The following is a 12862-nucleotide window of genomic DNA, read 5'->3' on the forward strand; positions in this document are numbered from 1 at the left end:
AATTTTTAAATTGAGTGCCCTTTTCATGCCAGGTGGGTCAAGAGAGATAGTTACCTCCCTGTGGGCAGTCAGAATTTGAAGGCTGCAGCCAAGGCCAAACTGGGATATGACCCTGTGGAGTTGGACCCTGAAGATATGTGTCGAATGGCCACCGAAGAACCACAGGTAACAACAGCAGATGGGTAGTAAATGTTCAGAAAAGATGAATGAACGGGGATTGCTTCTGCAGTGATTGCATGTGAAAATGCCAAAAGGTGGCTGGCAGAACTTGGGGTGTTGGAAGAATGAACACGGGTATCTCGAAGGAAAATGTATCACTGGGAAGCAGAAATGGGATGGAAAGGTGTGCTTGGTGGTGGGAAATATGGTACAAAACAATCTGGTTAATACAGGGACCAATGGTATCGGATCGGAAGGCAATGGCTCTGTCATCATTGAGAGTGGAGGCATAGGAAATGGAACAGATGTATAGAAACATAGAAAATAGGTGCAGGAGCAGGCCATTCAGCCCTTCTAGCCTGCATCGCCATTCAATGAGTTCATGGCTGAACATGAAACTTCAGTACCCCTTTCCTGCTTTCTCGCCATACCCCTTGATCCCCCGAGTAGTAAGGACTTCATCTAACTCCCTTTTATAGAAACATAGAAAATAGGTGCAGGAGCAGGCCATTCAGCCCTTCTAGCCTGCACCGCCATTCAACGAGTTCATGGCTGAACATGAAACTTCAGTACCCACTTCCTGCTTTCACGCCATACCCCTTGATCCCCCGAGTAGTAAGGACTTCATCTAACTCCCTTTTGAATATATTTAGTGAATTGGCCTCAACTACTTCCCGTGGTAGAGAATTCCACAGGTTCACCACTCTCTGGGTGAAGAAGTTTCTCCTTATCTCGGTCCTAAATGGCTTACCCCTTATCCTTAGACTGTGACCCCTGGTTCTGGACTTCCCCAACATTGGGAACATTCTTCCTGCATCCAACCTGTCCAAACCCGTCAGAATTTTAAACGTTTCTATGAGGTCCCCTCTCACTCTTCTGAACTCCAGTGAATACAAGCCCAGTTGATTCAGTCTTTCTTGATAGGTCAGTCCCACCATCCCGGGAATCAGTCTGGTGAATCTTCGCTGCACTCCCTCAACAGCAAGTATGTCCTTCCTCAAGTTAGGAGACCAAAACTGTACACAATACTCCAGGTGTGGCCTCACCAAGGCCCTGTACAACTGTAGCAACACCTCCCTGCCCCTGTACTCAAATCCCCTCGCTATGAAGGCCAACATGCCATTTGCTTTCTTAACCGCCTGCTGTACCTGCATGCCAACCTTCAATGACTGATGTACCATGACACCCAGGTCTCGTTGCACCTTCCCTTTTCCTAATCTGTCACCATTCAGATAATAGTCTGTCTCTCTGTTTTTACCACCAAAGTGGATAACCTCACATTTATCCACATTATACTTCATCTGCCACGCATTTGCCCACTCACCTAACCTATCCAAGTCACTCTGCAGCCTCATAGCATCCTCCTCGCAGCTCACACTGCCACCCAACTTAGTGTCATCCGCAAATTTGGAGATACTACATTTAATCTAAATTTAATGTATAATGTAAACAGCTGGGGCCCCAGCACAGAACCTTGCGGTACCCCACTAGTCACTGCCTGCCATTCTGAAAAGTACCCATTTACTCCTACTCTTTGCTTCCTGTCTGACAACCAGTTCTCAATCCACGTCAGCACACTACCCCCAATCCCATGTGCTTTAACTTTGCTCATTAATCTCTTGTGTGGGACCTTGTCGAAAGCCTTCTGAAAGTCCAAATATACCACATCAACTGGTTCTCCTTTGTCCACTTTACTGGAAACATCCTCAAAATTCCAGAAGATTTGTCAAGCATGATTTCCCTTTCACAAATCCATGCTGACTTGGACCTATCATGTCACCATTTTCCAAATGCGCTGCTATGACATCCTTAATAATTGATTCCATCATTTTACCCACTACTGAGGTCAGGCTGACCGGTCTATAATTCCCTGTTTTCTCTCTCCCTCCTTTTTTAAAAAGTGGGGTTACATTGGCTACCCTCCACTCGATAGGAACTGATCCAGAGTCAATGGAATGTTGGAAAATGACTGTCAATGCATCCGCTATTTCCAAGGCCACCTCCTTAAGTACTCTGGGATGCAGTCCATCAGGCCCTGGGGATTTCTCGGCCTTCAATCCCATCAATTTCCCCAACACAATTTCCCGACTAATAAAGGTTTCCCTCAGTTTCTCCTCCTTACTCGACCCTCTGACCCTTTTTATATCCGGAAGGTTGTTTGTGTCCTCCTTAGTGAATACTGAACCAAAGTACTTGTTCAATTGGTCTGCCATTTCTTTGTTCCTCATCATGACTTCCCCTGATTCTGACTGCAGGGAACCTACCTTTGTCTTTACTAACCTTTTCCTCTTTACATACCTATAGAAACTTTTGCAATCCGCCTTAATGTTCCCTGCAAGCTTCTTCTCGTACTCCATTTTCCCTGCCCTAATCAAACCCTTTGTCCTCCTCTGCTGAGTTCTAAATTTCTCCCAGTCCCCAGGTTCGCTGCTATTTCTGGCCAATTTGTATGCCACTTCCTTGGCTTTAATACTATCCCTGATTTCCCTAGATAGCCACGGTTGAGCCACCTTCCCTTTTTTATTTTTACACCAGACAGGAATGTACACTTGTTGTAATTCATCCATGCGGTCTCTAAATCTCTGCCATTGCCCATCCACAGTCAACCCCTTAAGTATCATTCACCAATCTATCCTAGCCAATTCACGCCTTATACCTTCAAAGTTACCCTTCTTTAAGTTCTGGACCATGGTCTCTGAATTAACTGTTTCATTCTCCATCCTAATGCAGAATTCCACCATATTATGGTCACTCTTCCCCAAGGGGCCTCGCACAATGAGATTGCTAATTAATCCTCTCTCATTACACAACACCTAGTCTAAGATGGCCTCCCCCCTAGTTGGTTCCTCGACATATTGGTCTAGAAAACCATCCCTTATGCACTCCAGGAAATCCTCCTCCACCGTATTGCTTCCAGTTTGACTAGCCCAATCTATGTGCATATTAAAGTCACCCATTATAACTGCTGCACCTTTATTGCATGCACCCCTAATTTCCTGTTTGATGCCCTCCCCAACATCACTACTACTATTTGGAGGTCTGTACACAACTCCCACTAATGTTTTTTGCCCTTTGGTGTTCTGCAGCTCTACCCATATAGATTCCACATCATCCAAGCTAATGTCTTTCCTAACTATTGCATTAATCTCCTCTTTAACCAGCAATGCTACCCCACCTCCTTTTCCTTTTATTCTATCCTTCCTGAATGTTGAATACCCCTGGATGTTGAGTTCCCAGCCCTGATCATCCTGGAGCCACGTCTCCGTAATCCCAATCACATCATATTTGTTAACATCTATTTGCACAGTTAATTCATCCACCTCATTGCGGATACTCCTTGCATTAAGACACAAAGCCTTCAGGCTTGTTTTTTTAACACCCTTTGTCCTTTTAGAATTTTGCTGTACAGTGGCCCTTTTTGTTCTTTGCCTTGGGTTTCTCTGCCCTCCACTTTTCCTCATCTCCTTTCTGTCTTTTGCTTTTGCCTCCTTTTTGTCTCCCTCTGTCTCCCTGCATTGGTTCCCATCCCCCTGCCATATTAGTTTAACTCCTCCCCAACAGCATTAGCAAACACTCCCCCTGGGACATTGGTTCCGGTCCTGCCCAGGTGCAGACCGTCCGGTTTGTACTGGTCCCATCTCCCCCAGAACCAGTTCCAATGCCACAGGAATTTGAATCCCTCCCTGCTGCACCACTGCTCAAGCCACATATTCATCTGCGCTATCCTGCGATTCCTACTCTGACTAGCACGTGGCACTGGTAGCAATCCCGAGATTACTACTTTTGAAGTCCTACTTTTTAATTTAGCTCCTAGCTCCTTAAATTCGTATCTTTTTTTACCTATGTCGTTGATACCAATGTGCACCACGACAACTGGCTGTTCTCCCTCCCATTTCAGAATGTCCTGCACCCGCTCCGAGACATCCTTGACCCTTGCACCAGGGAGGCAACATAACATCCTGGAGTCTCGGTTGCGGCCGCAGAAACACCTATCTATTCCCCTCACCATCGAATCCCCTATCACTATCGCGCTCCCACTCTTTTTTCCTGCCCTCTTGTGCAGCAGAGCCAGCCACGGTGCCATGAACTTGGCTGCTGCTGCCCTCCCCTGATGAGTCATCAAAGTGGTGTATCTGTTTTGCAGGGGGATGACCACAGGGGACCCCTGCACTACCTTCCTTGCACTGCTCTTCCTGCTGGTCTTCCATTCCCTATCTGGCTGTGGACCCTTCTCCTGCGGTAAGACCAACTCACTACACGTGATACTCACGTCATTCTCAGCATCGTGGATGCTCCAGAGTGAATCCACCCTCAGCTCCAATTCCGCAACGTGGACCGTCAGGAGCTCGAGGCGGATATACTTCCCACATACGTGGTCCCCAGGGACACTGGAAGTGTCCCTGAGTTCCCACATGGTACAGGAGGAGCATATCACGTGACCGAGCTCTCCTGCCATGCCTTAACCCTTAGATACCCTTAAATTGGTAATAACAATGTTACAGTTCACTTACTGATATAAAAAAGAAAAAGAAAAGCTACTCACCAATCACCAGCCAATCACTTACCCCATTGGCTGTGACGTCACCTTTTGATTCCTTTCTACTTAGATTTTGCTTTCTCTCCCGCTGTAGCTGCACCGGTACGCCTTTTATAGGCCGCTCCCGCCTCTCACCAACTGCCGCTGGCTCTCGATCTCCCGCTGGGCCTTTTATAGGCCGCTCCCGCCTCTCACCAACTGCCACTGGCTCTCGATCTCCCGCTAGGCCTTTTATAGGCCGCTCCCGCCTCTCACCAACTGCCACTGGCTCTCGATCTCCCGCTAGGCCTTTTATAGGCCGCTCCCGCCTCTCACCAACTGCCACTGGCTCTCGATCTCCCGCTAGGCCTTTTATAGGCCGCTCCCGCCTCTCACCAACTGCCGCTCTTATCTTGCCTGAGGTAAAATGACTGTTCTGAGGCTCTGGTGTGGAAAGTGGAGTCTGGACATGTATCGATGTCTGTGGTAAGCTTTTAGGCAGAGATTGGAAGAGAGTGAAGTTAGGGAAGGTAAGAGTTGGAAATGGAATCTATAAAAATGAGGGATGGGTGGAAATTGGAAGTATAATTAATTAAATTGTCCAGATGGGATCTGAATCAAGAAGCAGCGTCAGACTGTTAATGTAACTGGGTCAGGGTGTTGAGTAGTGTTGGAGCATAGTGTACAATAGAAAGGCATAGTGGACTTTTAGGAACATTTTTTGTTGACTGGTTGTTTAGGATGAGAACAAATTCAGCCGACAGAGGATGGCAGTGATGCAACTATTTCTTCCACTATTTGAAGTTGTTGAAGCCCGGAAGCCATTCTTATGAGAACTGGAGATGTAGTTTACAAATCTGTTTACAACTGAACCAATGCAAATAATGTTTTCTTAATTATTACTATCAATTTCTATGAATTTTTCCATTGTAAATATTTCAATTTGCATTTTAACTGAAACATAGCAGAAATTAATAATTAAAATCATTTGTACTGTTTCATTTGCAATTGACAATATTAAGGTGATTAAGATTAATGGCCCAAAAGTGGGAATATACATTCCTAGAATGTCAGACTGTCTGGATTTTTAATTTTTGTTGCAGACATTGGCCACGTACTCGGTGTCTGATGCTGTGGCTACCTATTACATGTACATGAAGTATGTGCACCCCTTCATTTTTGCCTTGTGCACAATCATCCCGATGGAGCCCGATGAGGTAGGTTTACAAAATGTTTTCTTGGAATTGTCTCTCGGATTTGGGGGATGTTGGCAATTGCCCATCCCTTGTTGCCTTGAGAGGTGCTGGTGTGCTGCCGCCTTGAGCTGCGCCAGTTCTTGTGATGGAGTTCCTACAGTGGTTTTTGGTAGGGAATTTAAGCGATAATGAAAGACAGCAGTGTATGTGTGCCAGAATGGCACTTGGAGGTGATGGTATTCCCGTGACATTGCTGCTCTTGTCCTTCCTGGTGGTTGAGTGGGCAGGGTAGGGAAGTGCTGTTGAAGTAATCTTGCTGAGTTGGTGTAATGTATCCTCGAGATCATGCATACTGAAGCTGCAATGCATTAACACCCCTGTCACCAGATTTAACGACCATTCTTCTATCACCAATCAAGTGAACTATGTTCTGGATCGTGACAAGCTTCTTGTGTTATTGTGATTGCACGCATCGAAACAGTTGAAGTTGGATGGGCTGAGCAACTGCTGCAGTAATGGGGCTTTCAACAAGAATAACCATCTTCTGTTTTGGCTGGAATGTTATCAGTGACTGGCGAGTTTTCTCATTGACCTCAGTTTTTCTAGGGTTCTTGTGACATACCTAGTCAAATACTGTTGTGATATCGAGAACGGCTGCTCTTATCTGGATCAAGGCTGTGATGAGCTTTGGAGCCGAGTGGTTCTGGTAAAATCCAAACTGAACATTAGCAAGCAGGTTATAGGTTTATTTTTCTTGAAGTATTGTACAAGTTGAATCTTTCCAGTCTGGCGCCCTCGGGACCTGACTGCCTCCGGGGTCAGGCTGGCGTGCCGCGTCCTGGCGCCGGCTGCTCTCCCCGCCCCCCCCCCCCCGGTCGACTCGGTGCAGAGAGGGAGCGAGGCATAGTGGCCGACTGAGGCGCCAAAGCTGGGCACGAAATGCTGTGCAGAGCGACCCGGCCACATTGTGTGCATGGGGGAATTATGCCGGGCCAAAGAATCCCAGACTAGAGAGGTTCAACCTGTATCTTAAAACCAGGTTGAATATTATGTAATTGTAGGGATAGGTTAAAATGATACAACTGTTGGGAAGTGCCTTAGTTCAGCATGTTGTTCCATGAAGTGATGGCATGTCGATTTGTGCCTGTGCCTTCCCATTAGGAGGCCAGTCATTGCAGCCGTAGAGCATCGCTCCCGGAGTTCCTTAGGCAAGTGTCCTCAACCCAACCATCTTCAGCCATTTTATCAATGACCTTCCCTCTGTGATAAGGTCCGGAGTGGGGCTACTTGCTAATTCCACAGTGTTCTTCATCATTGTAAATAGAAGCTATACATTTACTCAAAGGGGAAAATTACAGAAAATTCGAAGGGTAAGTTTTACTCTCTAGGACTGCTGCTGTTTAGCTAGCAGTCTTGTCGTTGCCTGCATGTTTACTGAACATGTATGGCCAGGCAGAGTTCAGATTAAGAGGAAATATTTCACTTTTATAACAAGGGGGGTACATGTTTTATCTATAATAACGACTTGGAAGAGTGTAACGTAGCCAAGTTTGCTGACGATACAAAGATGGGAGGAAAAGCAATGTGTGAGGAGGATACAAAAAACCTGCAAAAGGACATAGGCTAAGTGAGTGGGCAAAAATTTGGCAGATGGAGTATAATGTTGGAAAGTGTGAGATCATGCACTTTGGCAGAAAAAAATCGAAGAGCAAAATATTATTTAAATGGAGAAAGATTGCAAAGTGCCGCAGTACAGCGGAACTTGGGGGTACTTGTGCATGAAACACAAAAGGGTAGTATGCAGGTACAACAAGTGATCAGGAAGGCGAATGGAATCTTGGCCTTTATTGCAAAGGGGTTGGAGTATAAAAGCAGGAAGTCTTGCTACAGCTATATAAGGTATTGATGAGGCCACACTGGAATACTGCGTGCAGTTTTGGTTTCCATATTTACGAAAGGATATACTTGCTTTGGATGCAGTTCAGAAAAGGTTCACTAGGTTGATTCCGGGGATGAGAGGGTTGACTTATGAGGAAAGGTTGAGCAGGTTGGGCCTCTACTCATTGGAATTCAGAAGAATGAAAGGTGATCTTATTGAAATTTATAAGATTATGAGGGGACTTGACAAGGTAGATGCAGAGAGGATGTTTCCACTGATGGGAGAGACTAGAACTAGAGGGCATGATCTTAGAATAAGGGGCTGCCCATTTAAAACAGAGATGAGGAGAAATTTCTTCTCTGAGGGTTGTAAATCTGTGAAATTCGCTGCCTCAGAGCTGTGAAAGCTGGGACATTGAATAAATTTAAGACAGAAATAGACAGTTTCTTAAACAATAAGGGGATATGGGGAGTGGACGGGGAAGTGGAGTTGAGTCCATGATCAAATCAGCCATGATCTTACTGAATGGTGGAGCAGGCTCGAGGGGCCGTATGGCCTACTCCTGTTCCTATTTCTTATGTTCTTATGTTTTACTGTTAAGATAAAAACAGATTGGTGATGCATATATTTCAAATTCAGCTGCCAGTAATTTGAAACTTGTTGAATTGCTGGTGCAAATTTGCAAGACCAATGATCGACAGTTCAATGTGGAGATTTGCAAAGTGAATTTGGAATATTTTAAAGGTGAGAGTTAGGAGTTATGGTGGAGCAAACCGATTTAGGTGTCCAAAATCACTAAGTAAATGTTCAGGTACAAAAACTAATCAAAGGCAAATAAAATGGAACGCTTGCTTTTATTATCTGAGATTGGAATTCAGAAGTGATACTTCAGTTCGACAGAGCCTTGATCAAACACCATCTGGAATATTGTGTTCAATTTTGAGCATTGAACCTCAGGAAAGATCCATTGGCCTTGGAAGGGATACAATGCAGATTCACCAGAATACCAGAGCTTAAAGGGCTAAATTATGAGGGCAGGTTGCATAAGCTTGGATTGTATCCCCTTGAGTTTAGAAGATTCAGGAGTGATCTAATTGAAGTACTTAATATGATTAAGGGATTTGATAGGTTAGATAGAGAGAATCCATTTCCTCTGGTGGGGGCATCTAGAAAAGGGGGCCATAATCTTAATTCGAGCTCAGCTGTTCAGAAGTAAAACTAGGGAGCTCTTTTTCCACACAGGTTCGTGGAAATCTGAAACTCCCCAGAAGGCTTTTTGGATGCTGGGTGTAATGTATGCACATGTGAGAATGCTCACTGGTTTGTTGAGTTGTGGGTGGCTTAGCCAGTCACGTGATGTTCACAAAACTCAATAAAACCCCTGCCAGTTGGGTTCAGGGGATTCACGATGAGGCAGGTGCTTGAGCCTGATGGATGAACTGTAATGTGATCAGCCGGTCCAGGCAGCAGGCGGTCGAGGGGGTTGTTCAGCCCGACTGCCTGCCTCTCTTCCGCGGTTACATCCGAGCCAGGGTGTCCCTGGAGATGGAGCACGCGGTGTTCACTAGTACGTTCGCGGCCTTCCGTGAGAGGTGGGCGCCGGAGGGACTGGAGTGCATCGTCACCCCGGCAACCAAATTTAAATTTGATCATTTAAGTTTAAAGTTTAATTTGTTTCATTTGCCGGTTTTAGTGCCTCCTCTCCCCCCCCCCCCCCCATTTAGCCAGGGGGTACTTGTAAAATTTGTGTGTTGGTGCCCTCCCAAAAAAAAAAAGGGGGACATTGGAAAAAAATATATATATTTTGAAGTGTGACCCCCCTTGCATGAGGCATTTGTTTAAAGTGCACAACTAAAATAGTTTAACTGTAATGTATAGTGTGATTGTTAAACCTTTGCTAATAAACCAACTAGTTCTTAATAGCAATGTGTTGCTATGAATTCTTAAGCAAAGAACCCATGAGACAAATGCATTACACTCGGTCAATTGAAATTTTCAATACTGCGAATGATAGATTTTTTTTTAGGTAAGGGTATCAAGAGGTATGGATCAACGGTAAATAAATGGAGTTGAGGTACAGATCAGCCATGATCTGATTGAATAGTGGAACAGGTTCAAGTGGCTGAAAGGCCTACACCTATGTTCCTATGTTTGACAGAGTTACTAACTTTCCACTGCTGTCTTGCAATGCACAATCCCTGCCACAAGATGGCACTAAGCTTTTTGCAATGTCATAATATGGTTGTATTTGCATTTTATATATAGCACAGTATTAATTAGATTTTTTCACTTACCTGATGCAGTCAATTTCCCCCTTTCTATAGTAGGATTTCACACTGTTGAAGAGTAATTAAATGTATTTTCATTCCTGTGTTAAGTTCTGCTTTGTCTCCATCAGGTGTTACGAAAAGGTTCTGGAACACTTTGTGAGGCACTCCTGATGGTGCAGGCTTTTCACGCCAACATAATCTTCCCAAACAAGCAAGAACAAATCTTCAATAAGCTAACCAATGATGGTCATGTACTTGACTCGGAGACATATGTAGGAGGACATGTGGAGGCTTTGGAATCGGGTGTTTTTCGCAGTGACATACCATGCCGATTTAAAATGGTGTGTATTGAGAACTACCACATCTGCTGTCACACTTTAAAGGCACAACAGAAATTATAGAGTTTATTTGAAATCTGTGAAAAACTATACCTGTGGCATAGAAGAGGGCAAACTGTTTCTCACATCAAAATTGTTGCTTGCAGTAAAATCAATGTAAACGTTGTATGCCTGTTTTCAGATGTTAATAAAACTTGTATGAAGTTGAATGCTGGTCCTTAAACGAGGAAGGGCCGATATAGTTTGTGAGGTTCTTCACTGCCTCCATTCACGTTACATTGTGCTGAGAGAGACTTGGAATTACAGAATGGTATAGCACAAATGGGTCAGTCAGCCCATTGTATCTCCTTGTGCCATTAAGTTTAATTCCATTCTCCTCACTCCCCATACTCTTTAATATTCGCTCTTTTTATGCAACTATCTAATTCCATTTTTAATGAACTCATGGACTCTGCCTCTGTGTGGAGAATCATTTTTCTAAACTTCCCCTTTAATTTTGTGATTTTTCTTAAACATGTATCATCTCATTAGAGCTACCTGTTGGATGGCCACTAATAATCTTGAAGACTTCTGTTGGGATATTCCTTGACAGGAAGAATGCTTCTGGTAGGCAAGGCTGGTCTTGCATGTTTTTTTTGAGAATGGAGCCTCTGGCTGTGTTTACTTCTTAGCCACAACCCAAAATGTTCAAACTCTGTCAGTCAAATTTGTGACTTGTTTGGAGCTCCAAAGTCCAATTAATTTCTAAACCAGCTACCTTAATATCTAATTTTTCAAAATCAGTACGTTCGCATTCCAATGGACAACAATAAAGTGGGAGGACTGTGTTTGGGACACAGTTACTGAGCAGAGGTCAGAAACTTTTACGTAGCAGCAACGGAAGATTTGAGGGAGGGCCCACACCCTTTCCTCCCTAGCTGCCGCAACTAACAATCTTGCCTATGTATTAGCAGTAAGGATTCCATTGCTTCAAGATTTCAGAATAGGTCTGCTGACTGCCCTCTCAGTTAGGATCAGGAACTTGTTGGTCTTCTCTTTGTATTGTGTTCTCGGTCAGTTTTATTTTATATGTAAATTATGAACAAAGCAGCACTAGCTAGGAATTGAACATAGAGATTTAAGAAGAATTGTAAGCCAGTATTGGCGTTTTGTTTATCAGACATGCATTGTTGATTCCATTGTAATTTCTCATTGTCTTCCCTTTCAGAACCCAGCTGCATTTGACTTTTTGCTGCAGAGAGTGGAGGACACCATGCGACATGCCATTGAGGAGGAGGAGAAACTCCCCATGGAGGAGATTACCAATTTCCAAGAGGTGATCAATGTTATAGTCCTTCGAGGTTATAAACTAGAGGTTATCCAAAACTCGGCTGCCCCTGTCCTAACTTGCACCCAGTCCTGCTCACCCATCACCCCTGTGTTCGCTGACCTACGTTGGATCTCTGTTAAGCAATGCCTTGATTTTCAAAATTCTCATCCTTGTTTTCAAATCCCTCCCTGGCCTCGCTCCTTCCTATCTCTAATCTCTACCAGCCCCACAACTCTCCAAAATGTCTGCACTCTTCTAATTCTGCCCTCTTGAGCATCCCTGATTATGATCGCTCAACCATTGGTGCCTCAGCTTAAGTTCTAGAATTCCTTCCCTAAACCTCTCCGCCTCTCTACCTCTCTTTCCTCCAAGATGCTCTAATGTGGCTCGCTGTCAATTTTTGTCTCGTAATACTCCTGTGAAACGCCTTGGGACGTTGCACAACGTTAAAGGCGCTATAGAAATGCAAGTTATTGTGTGTGCTGTAAATGATGGGAGGATAATGGAGGAATTGTTCCATTTCAGCTACCTTTAAATAAAAATCTTAGGGATGTAAGTATGTACTCTTTTAAACACTTCAATTGACTCTTGTATGCTATTTTGGGGCAGCCTATTCCACATTCTTGCAACCATCTTGCACAAATTTCTTTTGGAATTGTTTTTCACTGGTTTAGTTCAAATTCTGAGCTGATTCCTCCAACCAAACGGAAAGCCATTCTCTATTTACCTTGTTGATTCTTTTCATTGTTTTAAATGCCTTAACTATCCCATTTCCAGGGGAAAATAACCCAAGTTATCCAGTCTCTCATTTCAGCTCTCTCATTACAGCTCAGTTCCTTTATCCCAACTATGCTGGTGAATCATTACTGGAATTTTTCCACGGCCAGTTTATCCTCAAAAGCTGGCTGCCTAAAAATGCAGAATATTGCACATTTTTCGTAGTATTTACATTTTTGAGTAGCAAACTTCATAGTTTAAAAAAAGTGTTTTATAGTAAATGCTGTTTGAAACATTTTTGATTAACTTGTTGCTTTTTTTCCCCTCTGATTTTGTTTTGAGTTTCTCTTGTCTGTGAAAAATGACTGAACACGCAATCCATGACCGGGTTGGTTGAAAGCGGAAAGAAGTCGAACCATATGATTGGATATCTTGGGTTGTGCTCAACAATAATTTCACTTCTGAGGAATTTCAGATG

At 44.0% G+C, this 12862-nt stretch overlaps 1 protein-coding gene across 1 annotated transcript in view; it reads left to right on the forward strand.

The window, feature by feature from the left end:
• The window catches only part of pole (polymerase (DNA directed), epsilon), a 126160-nt gene that overhangs the window by 25007 nt on the left and 88291 nt on the right, over positions 1–12862 (forward strand). Inside the window, exons 13-16 of the mRNA XM_070887921.1 lie at positions 33–165; positions 5779–5892; positions 10149–10361; positions 11566–11673. Of these exons, the coding sequence (XP_070744022.1) occupies positions 33–165; positions 5779–5892; positions 10149–10361; positions 11566–11673 (568 nt within the window). The remainder of the gene's footprint in view (positions 1–32; positions 166–5778; positions 5893–10148; positions 10362–11565; positions 11674–12862) is intronic.

The sequence above is a fragment of the Pristiophorus japonicus genome, chromosome 8, assembly GCF_044704955.1.
Source record: "Pristiophorus japonicus isolate sPriJap1 chromosome 8, sPriJap1.hap1, whole genome shotgun sequence".
Classification (NCBI taxonomy): domain Eukaryota; kingdom Metazoa; phylum Chordata; class Chondrichthyes; family Pristiophoridae; genus Pristiophorus; species Pristiophorus japonicus.